Raw genomic sequence first — 13,263 nt, forward strand, 5'->3', positions numbered from 1 at the left:
TTAATTTAAGTACAGTACCTTACCATCTTTCCTAAGTTGTCCCACTTCACCAGTGTCAGATTAAACACCAAATAATTGACTATTCGTTGCGAGCATACAGGAGCAGCTCCTGAGGGAAGTTATATTACATACAATTTTAATTTTTTATCAATACAACTTCCTTTAAAAGCTAACATTAAAAACACAACAATACAATTTAGTCTCCCTTTGCTTTGTTTTGGAAACAAGAAGTAAACAGCTAATAAACAAAAACGACTAATATCGTATTAAAAGTAATAATTTATTAACTATATACAGAGTTTCTTCGTCAAGAAACAATAGGAGACAATATAGTGCAATATTTATTAATAACTTACTTTCAGCATTTACAAAATGAAGATCGTTGTTGGAATTTAATTACTATGCAATACAATATGTTAATAGTGTCTTTTCTTCGAATATTTAATTGAAATTGTTTTCTATTGCTGTATTCTTGTGATCGATGAAAACAGTATTTTGTTTAAGAGATGATCGAGAAATTATGTTTCACTTGTGACCTCTCATGTAAGATTTGTATGTTCCGTGCATCTGAAATATAAAACATTGAAGATAAAATTATTAAACTGGTGAAACAATGTAAAAATAAAGTTTCTGTACAAAGTTTTTTATCTTATAAGTAATATTTCAAGATTGTACTGCATAACCCTTTTATGATCAACAAACATTTTTATTTTGTTCGAATGCCAAAAGCGTTTGTTTCATCTTTTGTTTTGTCTGCACATAACATTACTCATAAAGTAATCTATAACTAGGAATGCAATGGATGTACCCGATTGCAATGAAATGAGCTGAGCGAGCTTAAACTACGTAATCATTCCTGGCCATTATGCAATAATAAATGCCATTTTTAATTGTTGACAAAAAAATCGCGTGAAAACTTTTTCCCCATGTTAAGTCTATGCAAGCGTTTTTCGGTGATTATTCCTCGATGGTACATCGGATTTTTGATTTCGACCTATGTTGTCACTCAGCACGACATACTCTATCAGCCTGCTAAGTTTTCTTGAGATCGGCCAAACGGTCTAGGAGGAAGCGTTTTTCGGTGATTATTCCTCGATGGTACATCGGATTTTTGATTTCGACCTATATTGTCACTCAGCACGACATACTCTATCAGCGTGCTAAGTTTTCTTGAGATCGGCCAAACGGTCTAGGAGGAAGCGTTTTTCGGTGATTATTCCTCGATGGTACATCGGATTTTTGATTTCGACCTATGTTGTCACTCAACACGACATACTCTATCAGCGTGCTAAGTTTGGTTGAGATCGGCCAAACGGTCTAGGAGGAGTTCGCGGACAACCAAACGGCTAACCCGAGTATAAGAGCTTCGCTTCGCTCAGCTCAATAATAAAAGTAAATACATTCACAGCATACTCGTTATTCTTATCTTCAGTAGCTTCATATTTAATGTATTTTAACATACATTTAGGGAAACAAAATATAAAAGAAACCGCACTATTATACATGAATTTAAGATAGTGAACTAATAAATTTAGACCAATTTTAGGACGTGCAGTTCGTTGCAATTGCAGAACTCTTTTAGAACGTGTAATTTAAAGTCTGCTAAACACTGCAACAGAAATTGAATTTATTTTTATTTTCTTGAAACTTGCGCTAGAGTATTGCAGCGATAACCTAAATATTTGGTTTTAAAGTAATAATTTTCTCCAACATCGAGTGCTTGATGATAGGTAATCATCCAGGTAAAACAATTGCAAGCTTAAATTGTGTAATAACTTCATATTTTCCATATTTACATATTCCATAATTGAAAATAAACTTATCAAGGGTTTCAGTTTATGGTAATTTAGTAATGTTAATATATGAATATGTTTACAGAAATCTAACTGGAATTACACTAACGATTCATAAATATGTACAAGTTTCTTTGATTGAGGCTTGCAGAATATTTATAATCTGTTTCTCACTGATTAGGAATCATTTTGTGCTTATTTTTCAACATTATGGAGTTTCTTTAGTACATTATGAGTTAATACGTATACTATTGACCACAACTATAAATGTTTCGTGAGTATTTGCATAATTTGTTCTTCATTATTATTATATTACTTATCAAGAAAGAAACTGAAAAAGGAAATGTAGAAATATAGCAACATTGTTGATCAACATTACTGACAACTTTATTCTTTTGTGATTAATTGATCTAGGCTACTGTATTATTCACTTAGTTCATTCAGGTTGCAGTATAGACTATTGTGGCAACTAAACGATTTTGGTATACTGAGAACCAATCTAGAATAATAGACAATCAAGTTAAATATGTGTGTGCAATATAGTGAAAGTAATCACATAGATAATGGAAAACAAGTAACTAACACAATTCTATATTATATATTTATTGTAAATAATACGAAAGTAAGTGTATCACTTTAAATTAAACAGCGATTTTCATTAATATTCCATTTCAAATTAAATTTTTATTAAAAGAACAATTTCGTTTCAAAGTTATGCATTACAAGCCTTACAACGTAGTGCTTAATTTGAAGAAAATGAAGACCTTCAGAAAGTGAACGTTACTTTACTGCAATTTTTCTTCTAATTTAATCTCATTTTGATTACTTTCCATCACACTAGTACTGTGTTTGCAGCATTTGTATTAGTGGAGTCAGTAAGGAAAAGAAAAGAAAGCTGTCTCCTACTCTAGAACTCATATCCTTAGTGTCCACTACCAGAGCAGTACTAAAAATTATGTTGATGTACAAGTCCTATAGTGCAGAAATCCTATACTGCAGAACATAAATTTAGAGTTTATGTTCATAATTACAGGACTCCCGTACTTTATGACTTCTCAACTTCAGGACCTACAAGCGTAACATTTTTGTGTCAAAAAAGTAATGAATTGATCACAATTTTGGGATACGTCATAATTAATTTCAATGTATTTGCTACATACATACACACTTCTCTGTTTGATCGAGCGCATTTTGTCAGACATAAGTTTGTTAGACAGTAAAAATTATTCTAGTGAGTATAATGCTTTTGTAGATTCTCTTCCTTTTTTTTAATGAATGAATGAATGATTTGAAATTTGCTTACGTAATACGTTTTAGAATACTACTACTACTATACAAATAATAATAATGATTATAATTATACGGTCGCCCAAAATATTCTTTAAAAAACATATGCCATGAAACCTAAATAAATGAAGCGAGATGAACATATGACCACAACAACAGGGACTGTATTTTCAAAACAAGGCTGATTAAATTTTAACTGATACAAGTCCATAAAAGTAAGAACAAACAAGAAAAAAATCCCAGAAGTATTAATTTATAATTTCCAATTTAATCCCTATCGCTATGACAATATGTCCATAAATGTTTGAGATTTCACAGGTTCTTCTGTTTCATCGTCGTCCGAGCCATTCCGAAGAGCGAAAATGGTAGAAATCTATTATACTAAAATTTCTTTAACAATTACTTCTACCTTCATAGATACCTTACTTCTAAGATTCAAGTATGAATTAATTATAGGGTATTTTAGCACATGAATTTTAGAATATAACTACAAGGAAAACATACGGTTAACATTTTATTCCTCTAGAGGATAACAAAACAACAAAACTCAACAACACTTCAACAACTAGAATAAATAATTGGGTACGTAAATAATTAAGCATGTCATGAATAAATTTAAAAATAGTTTAGATTACAAAGAAAGAAAAAAACGTGTTTGTGTTTTCATGTGGAAGGATAGAAGAGGAATCTGTGCCGGATTCGTGTCTTCAAAACGGAGCAGAAGATATTCTAATATCTTCATATACAAGAATTGGGTGGCCCAAGGAATGTGTTCAACTTAACTTCCAGTTTATCAAACCACACAGGAAACCTATGAATCATGGGATGGATATGGTCCCCAAAAATGGCGACATAAACATTGAAAACCAGAATGTTGTGGCCCACAGCATCACAGAGCTGCGACAATTTTCTCGTTAGACGGAGAGACTGAGGATCATGCGCTTCTTTGGGCATCCGCGCACAAAACACGGTTTCGACGTTTTCTTACGGTGAATGATGGCTTATCCTACCATATTACACGTTTCCAGTTATAGTGGTTCTTGTTGTATGTTCGCGGAACCATTTGCATCTTTCTAAAGCGTTATGGTTCTTTATCAGCGGTTTTTCTTGTGCAACTAGACCCCGTATGTCCATGTTATGTAACTGACTGATTGTCGATACAGGATATGGGAGGTGCTGTTTAAGTTCCTCCGCCACTTGTATTTAGGCGTGAGAATTCGCTTTAATGTTCGGCGTTCTCTTACAATCACTATTCCACTAGTCTCAAATAAATAACAATGGAAAACATTTTTCATTTCCCCATAAAACTGCATTGCTTTTGGAAATGTTTATTTTTGGTGATTTATTTAGGTAACGCTAACGAAAATGTACAAGCATACCGAATTTCAAGTTTTTATTCCAATTTCAAGTACCTAAAATACAAGATGATAAGTCCAAAAAGGGTTCATTTAAATAACATAGGAAATGTCTTCATTACCTCTTTAGATCCCAAAAAATTGAAAATATTTACTTTCGGCGATTTTCCTGTTGGTTAGTCGCGGAAAGGTACAATCATGTCAAATTTAACCATTGTAGAACTAAAGGAAGTGCCCAATAATTTTGGGGTGTAAAAGGTGTCCCTTATATAAATAACATGGGGAAGACTTTTTAGTTACCCATAAAAACTTCTCCAAAGTTGGAAATTTTTATTTTTGATGATTTACCTAGATAATGGTAAAGAAAACCTATAAGCAGGATTTCAAGTTTTTATTCCAATTCCAAGTACCTAAAGTATGAGATTACATGTCCAAAAAAGAGCTATTTAAATAACATAGGGAATTTAGAACAAAGAAACGGGGATTTTTGAAAGCTAAAATTAAGAAACTTGAAGATAATAGTAAAAATAAAAATATTCGGGATATGTATAAGGGGATCAGCGAATTTAAGAAAGGCTATCAACCTCGTGCTTATATATTAAAGAAATCTGACGGAACAGTTCTCACCGATACGGATAGCCTCTTAAATAGATGGAAAGATTTCTTTGACGATTTGCTGAACACGCAGCCAAAAACTAATGTGCGTGGAGAAAAGGAGATACACACAGCAGAACCGTATATTCCAGAACCCAATCGAATAGAAGTGGAAGCCGCTATAAAGAAATTGAAGAAACACAAATCTTCGGGTGTAGATGAAATTAAAACTGGAAAAAGGGGCCGTTGTCATAGAAACCACTGTTGCCATAACAACGAATCCTGTCACCGCTCGTCAATCTAAACTGATTGAGGAAAAAAAAAATCTGCAACAAAAGTGATGCACAGAATAAGTCGTGAGTGGGAACCCTTCACCCCTGGTAGGGATGTTCATGAAGCTATCAGCTTATGCCTAATTATATTGGAATATAATTTCCATTTCTTAATTTCGAAACATACTAGGTTCGATCGAAACGAGAAAACTTTTTATCGGACTTCTAAAGAAAATAAAATCAAATAAATACATGACCGTGTTTATTACATATAGAATTCCCAGTCACGACCCCCCTTTCAGTTTTATTAAAAAGAAATTAGAAGGAGGAGAAGAAGATGAAGAAAAGAAAAGAAGATAGAAGAGGAAAGATGTAAAGTAAGAAGGTGATAAAGGGGAAGCTGTTACTAAATATTTTGAGGAATATGGTAAAGGAAAGTGAATAATTATCTAATTGTGATCATTTCCAATAGCTATTGGGTAAATGTCTGGTATTAGGGTGATCAAAGATAGACACATGTTAACCCATACATCCCCGATCTAGATCCATTTGACCCCAACTACCGAATTATCCCAATCTAGCTCGGAGATAGATGAGAAAGTTTAATTTTACCGTTTATTCAATATTTCCAGAATGTTTAGACTAATATTCAATATTTGAAAAATGAACGACGAAGTTGATGGCATGTTAGAAACGACCACAGAAAAAAAAAATCAGAGTATCACATATGTGTCGAAGATTTTGACTTTCACAGTTCTCTCATGATGATCATTCGTTCAGGCTACTTCAGTCCTTTTTACTTCCTTCATAGAGCCAACTTAAGTTAGTATTAACATTCAATGAGTTCAATTGATAACTACCAATAATTATAATAAATTACACATGTATGACAAGATAATGGATGCACTTAATACTAAACCTACATTTCACTCACACACACATTCATACAGGACAATGTATACTTCGGGTTGTATTTAGTTAAATTAAACTAACCTAACTACATTGCTATAGACATTTATTACATTTCAATAGAAGAAGATTTAGTTTGACATAACAAAAAAAATTTAATACATGAAAAGAACGTTTCATAAACATGCACAGAAATTCGCTACTTGCAACAAGATCAAATAACACATTTCCCTTTTATATATATATATATTAAAAGTTGAATTACATGAAAAAGAATTAAACCAAAGACGAAACAAGAAAAAAGAAGAAAAAAAAACTTCAAGGGTCAAGATATATTTAAAATTCAATGCAATGAATACATATCGTTGCAGGCAAAAGAGAAAAAATAATTGGTTAATTATTCAAAAAAAAACACTTTAGTAATATTTTATTGAGTCTTTGTCTCAATAGGAGACATATCGACAGTTTTATGAGTCTTTGTTTTTTACGTCGATAATAGCTCCCTTTTTTTTTCTTAACTCTCTTTACGCACTGTGGTTTGTGTCCATGAGAGTATTCAGTTGGTTTTGTTTTAACTATAGACAACTAACTACTTCATATCACATATATGTTTATATTTTTCACTTTGTCACTCGACGCACTTGATCTAAAATTTCAAAGTTTGTTAATATTAAAGAAAAATTATCAAATCCAGTCATAGATATTGGGAACATATTTCCATGTTCCGGTATTCACATTAACTTATTAAACAGCTTTCAGTTCGTTGAATTTAAGATCACAAATTTTTTCCTAGTATAGATCTTGTAGTCAACAGATTCTAAATATTGAATAGTTTGGTTTCCGATCGCAGGGGAAGGATTTGTTTCATGTTTACTGATGGAAAAAGTCGTTGGAGGGGCGCACTGTTTCGTAGGCTGCTAATTTCACTCGCAAAGTAAATTTGGGTAAGGATTAGGGTTATTCTTATTTATCTTACGACCCGCTACTTGTTTTATTCACATGCAGTAGTTAACATTATATTCCACTTTAATAGTTACAAAAATTAATAACAACTCAACAAAAAGTAATTTATGACAATTTACGCGGGAATACTATATATCACAAATAGTTAATTAATACCGAGTGTCAAAAATCTATGGCAACCTAACAAGACCAGGGTAAATATCGAGCCCATTACATACATACTCGCATATATATATATGTATTCATATTAATCAATACAATAAATTTCACTTTAATATCTATCTTAATATTTCGTCGACGTTTAAATTCTACATAACCATTCATATTCGACAAGTATTCATATTTTATAAATATTTATATTTATTTGGCTCAAAGACAAAACAAAAACCCTGACTATCAAAATTCACCTTTTTTCCTTCATAAGGTTGCAACATTGTATTTCATATGAATAAACCCGATAATCAATAATCATTTTCAATTTACTAAAGATCCGCGTATATATACAAAAAAAATAGCTGGTGTTATTTAATGAGTTGATATAAGAGGTGGAAAATGCAACAAATAGAGCAGGCACGTAACTCTTAAAACTATGTAAGTACATATATATATGTATATAAAAAAAATCAATGTTATTCGAAACTAGTGGGCCCAAACTATTAATACATACACACTATATGACCAATCAATAGAAATAAAAACCAGAAATCAGTAATCAATTGATATAAGTTGTATGATCAATGAATAACGAAGGTTTCTAGGAATCTGAAAGCATAGTGTACCTTCCCGTCAATTTCTCCTGTGGTGGATTGAATATCGCGAAAATGGTCCTGAGTTGTGCTGCAATACCTCCACGAATTGCATCCTTCGATGTCTCAGTTAGTACATACGATCGAAATAAGTGAAATGAATATTGTATGTTTTATGAGTTTCAGAAACCGGGGGGGGGGGCAAGGTTGAAAAATTTGAAAAAAAAATCTCTAAGTAATGAAGACAGAGAGAGAGATAGAAAAGAAAGAAGACGAAGAATAGGGGCGCCAAAGACTTAAGTGAGAAATAACTAACGCTACAAAGACAGAAGTCGAATTTCACTCTCAACAAATCCTTAGCCAAAATATTATTAAAATGCCAAAAGGGTGGTCTACTCAAATACGTAGACTCGATGAGCGCCCTGCTGCCAAGGAGCAAGTCTGTGTCTTGTAAATAATAACTTCACAAGTTATTGCTTGTAAAATTATTATCTAGTAACCGTATCCGGCCCAAACCAACAGGGTCCCGAAAATCGTCCGGAAGGTTGGAGTAGAGTCTTAATTTAGAATTTCAAAAGAAAAAAAAATCATCCGACCACTTGGAAACTAGAAGATTCCAGAATAGTAATGAAATTAGAGTAATAGCTAAGATATCCCTAATTAGTGAGTTGCCAAAATTAAAAAAATTAAATAAACTGAATTTTGGATCGGTGATTTCAATAACCAAAACATCTCCGATAGCTACCCTGCGCAGACACGCCACAGTCTGGGATGTCGTTAATTTCCCTCATCTAATTAAACTAAGAAAAGAAACGAAAATACTTAAGGGGACTAGGGGTCGACATCCGGGTACGCTATATTTAGTAGCAGTTAATTTAATCGGATAGTCCGAACTGAGTTATATGAACACTGCACAATAAATAAATAAGGTAAGCAACAAAAAAAAAATCTCGGAGAGGCTATGAATGCTAAAGGTACAAATGACCGAAACCTGTACTTTTCGATGATCACAGGATATAGCAGTTGGTTTTCTTAATTATCATTTCTGTCATCCTTTAGAAGTAATTCCCACATGATACTACTCTATCTATTGAAAGGCTTAAGATCTGGGGCTGTTATTATGAGGTACATAAATGCAAAGTAACACACAATTCCCAACTATAATTTACATTCAAGTAGCAAACTCGGTTGGATGAATGCACTGGTGTGGAAGTCAAAACGCGAGAGATTTTTTTTTTCGTAAACATATTCATATTTTCACTATATAAAATTCACTAGGCCTATCCATTTAAATATAGGGGTCGTCATCTCGTTCATATTATATATCATATTATTAACATAACATTACATTCATTCATTATCTACTAATTTTCGCACGAAGTAATATTTTATAAACACCCTATTTCGCACATTTTACACGCAGGCCATACACATATCTACATTACGCAGTAATAAATATATATATATATATAACTATCACAATCTATCACGCTCAAACCACCACACGATCACATTCATCGAACCACGTACTCTTTATTTCGAAGCACCCAAATTGTATTTACCTTGCAGGTTTAAAAAAAAAAAATCATACATGTATTTACGGAAAGTTAAATTGTCAATGATTAATCTATTTCTGATTTGTTGATAAAACTGAAGCAACAATGGAATTTTCTACAGCCACGGAAAAAAAAGAATTTAATACTACATTTTTAAACAAACAGTAACAGCATATGGGCTTTACTTCTATTAAGAAAATAGGTGTTCTTTATTTCAGCGGATTATTCATTAACTACTGGACCTAGCAAGCTGAAATTTTCAGTACAGTAAGATCTCATGCTATTTTATACGAAGGTATACTCATCCGAACCGAAAACCATGTCCACGGGAAGTAATTTGAGAATAACTGTCCAAAATCAAACAATCTAAATCACTAAGTCATGCGATGTCGTACTGTCAACAAACAATTGACTACCGAAAACTGACGCTATGGCGCTGTAGTGGAGGCATAATTTACCGTGTACTGAAATGTATACTTGTACTCATTAATCAGAAATTTAATATTTACTCTGGTTTATTTATGTTAGAAAAATGGTACTAAATTAAAGCATATTTATACACTGTCCAAATCGAAAATTCACACACTCACACAAAACTACTAACTACATACACCACTGTTAGTACTATACATAAAGACAACTAACTAAACTAAACATGCACCATTTAGTTACATGCATGTTGACGAAAATAACCTAACACATTAAATTTAAAATACATTACTCCCTCGTCGATATATACATAGTCGGCTCTATTTAATTTAAAGGGGGTCAAAAATGAGAAAGGTAAACACTAGGTCTAATTGACCTGACCAATTGTTTACATAATGATTGCCAAAAATTGATGCCCTGGGGGAACCTTAACGAGGTTTATGGAGGGACCCTTCCCCTGAAAGGGGAAAAGGCCCTAAAACGAACAATAACTAACCCATTCCCCCGCTAGCACTGGTTCAATTTGGAAAAGGGGATAGGAGCCCTTTTAAGCTAACTTAAGCTGCCATTATTATTATTCACTTTACAACCATCAAACCTACGTACATGCGATTACTGAATAAATAATAGAAAGTCACATTTACTTAATACACGAACAACATGCACCAAACAGGTCGTAATTTCCCTAATCCCTACTTGAGTTTGAAATAAAAAAAAAAATAAAGTCACTCTTTCACTGTTGTCTATTCTCGATAGGCAGCAAACATGGCTTCCTAGTAAACAGAACTGGAATTTGTTATTTCACTGAATTGCAGCTTCTTTACCAAAATTTGCGGATTTTTCGGGCTCCTATTCCGTTGTAAATCTTTAACTATTGAATTACATTATATGTTACCTTAGTTGTCCTTGGAAATTGGAATTCTTCCCGAAAAATATGTAGCACAAAATTTACAAGCTGCTCCTTGCAAGGTGTCTTCGATTGTTCAGATAACATTGCGCCAAAAAAGCCAGAGGTAGGAGAATTCCTCCAATCAGAACGAAAACTTTAGCCGCGGAAATTACAAAGCAAATAGAAATTTGGCAAATCCAGATATAACCGGATCTGAAAGTGACTATGGACTAGTGAGAGGGGGTGAGGGAAAGATTAGGTACCTGGCTAAATTCTACATTGGTCTGAAATTAAGGAAATTTATATCCAATAACGGAACTATGTTTCGGTATGACGTCAGAATGGTAAACCTTGTAACTATTCAAGTTATATATCCGTAAATGGGATTTACACTTAATCAAAATATAAATAAATATATTATACAGTGGGAATATGGTTACTAACGAAACCTTTGGGTTCATTATATTTAATTCGAAGTAAAGAGAGTAAATAAATTGTGTAACTAAACCGAAATTGAAAAAAAAAATTACTAGGTACAGGATGCGTAAAAAAAAATTGCCATTACTTTCAACTGTAATGGTACATTACAGTTTTCCCCGGCCCATTAACAAAATTTTGTTAGAATAACAAAATTTTGCTAATTGGGAATACTAACTAATGATGCTTGTTAAGTTAACACACTCATTCATCCCATTCAAACGTTACCAGTCACTCTAGGACAGTATATTATATCTACTTGGGGTATTGCGCAAGTAATTCACTACGTTTATCTTTAGTATAGTTGAAAAGCTTAAGATCTTGAAGATTGCGAGTTCACCTTTTAGGTAGCAGGAAAACACGAGGCAACCAGTTCGCAATGTGCCCATCAAACGTGGGAAAACGTTCAATATCCCGGAGGGAAACTTTAGAGCTCATACTATACGGGGCAGGAAAAGAATCCAGTGGAATCAACGCGTTATCCTGAGCAGTTGGGGTTGTCACCGGATTTGCCACCGACGGAGTGGTCACTGAACTGAACGCTCCCATATGACCAAGAGAGGTTTTGTAATTTGTGTTGACCATGTAAGGTTCAAACTTAGGACCCACCACGGTAGTAACCGACGGTCCGGCACATCTCCTTTCCCCTCCTGGCAGCACGCTGTACGATTGTACCATTCCAAAGGTAGAGTGAGCATTTACGCTAGTGACTGTTGTAGTCACAACACTCGACTGCATCGGTACATCCAAATTACTCAACCATGATTTCGAGGTTGGCTGATGCGGGGGGCAATACATTGCTGTGTCCCGTGCATCGGGCAACACTTGACTCTTACCCGGGAGGACGTTACTTGTTTCTGGGAGAATTTTCCCTGGAGAATCGCCATCAGGAAAAGGATAGGAGATATCAGACTTGGCGATTTGCAATTTAGTAATATTCCCCTTAATACTGTCTACTTCGGTTTGAATTCGACTAATTCTTTGGTCAACCGACTCTAGTTTAGTTTCTATTGATAGGTCGGATATTACAACATTCAATCTACTTATTTCAGCCTGCTGCTGTTCAACTTTTTGTTCGATGTCACCAAATCTTTTGTTTGTACTCTCAAACCTTATATCTATTTCGTTGAATTTCTCATTTGTTTCGTCTCTGAGCTGCTCGGTGGACTGTTGGGCCCGGTATCTAACCTGCTCCAGTTCAGTAGATGTTTGCTCTTTCAATTTGCTCATCGAAGAAGCAAAGTCTAAACAGATCTGGTCAATTTTATTGTTTAATACCTCGAATCGAGCGTCGGTCTCTCGTTTCGAGGTATCAAACTTCTCATTTATTTCACGTCTCATTTCTGTATTATTTTGTTCCATGTTAGTGAATCTTTCGTTCATATTAGAAAATTTTTCATGCATCATTTCCATCATCTGGCGAATTAATGCAGACGTGTCAGACCCTCCAGATGACATTCCTTCCTTCGGGTTTGCCGTCTGATCCCGAGAATCACTTTGATTTTCACTCTTTTCCTCATCGTCGAGGTCAGATATCTCCGCTGGAGATATTTGGCCTCGGTCCTTTTCACACTCCTCACAATATTTCATTATTTCGCCGGTTTGAACTTTTTCTGCATTTTCAGCAGTATCGTCCAAATTGGAGCAAGCAAAGTGGATCCATTTTAGTCCACAACCGGTACATCTTATAAGTCTCCGCGGGGCGCGAGATCTTTTCTCTTTTTCGTTTAATGTGCATTGTGTGCACGTGACATCACACTCGTCCTGTGACACAACAACCTTTTTTGTTGCCATAGTTTTGAGACACTTTACACTTTACAAAAGACAAGATATATATCAGAAATACACATATACTATAAAATACTTATTCGCTATCCAGACAAGTATTATTCATAAATTAAAGGACTCCCATTCTCTTTCCTTCCTTGAAACCCTTCTAGCGTTTAGTTCTATTTTAGAAAAATTTTGACACTCCTTCTCTTTTTCCCCCTTA

General features: G+C 34.0%; 1 protein-coding gene across 2 annotated transcripts in view; it reads right to left on the reverse strand.

Moving 5' to 3' along the window:
- Positions 1 to 261: 261 nt before the first annotated feature.
- Positions 262 to 13,263, reverse strand: part of LOC145686378 (uncharacterized) — an 85,842-nt gene continuing 72,840 nt past the window's right edge. For both annotated transcript variants that reach the window (XM_081759647.1, XM_081759648.1), the window contains exon 6: positions 262 to 567. In XM_081759647.1, the coding sequence (XP_081615773.1) occupies positions 526 to 567 (42 nt within the window). In that variant the 3' untranslated portion in view covers positions 262 to 525. The remainder of the gene's footprint in view (positions 568 to 13,263) is intronic.

The sequence above is a fragment of the Thermobia domestica genome, chromosome 5 (genome assembly GCF_964235325.1).
Source record: "Thermobia domestica chromosome 5, izTheDome1.hap1.1, whole genome shotgun sequence".
Classification (NCBI taxonomy): Eukaryota; Metazoa; Arthropoda; class Insecta; order Zygentoma; family Lepismatidae; genus Thermobia; species Thermobia domestica.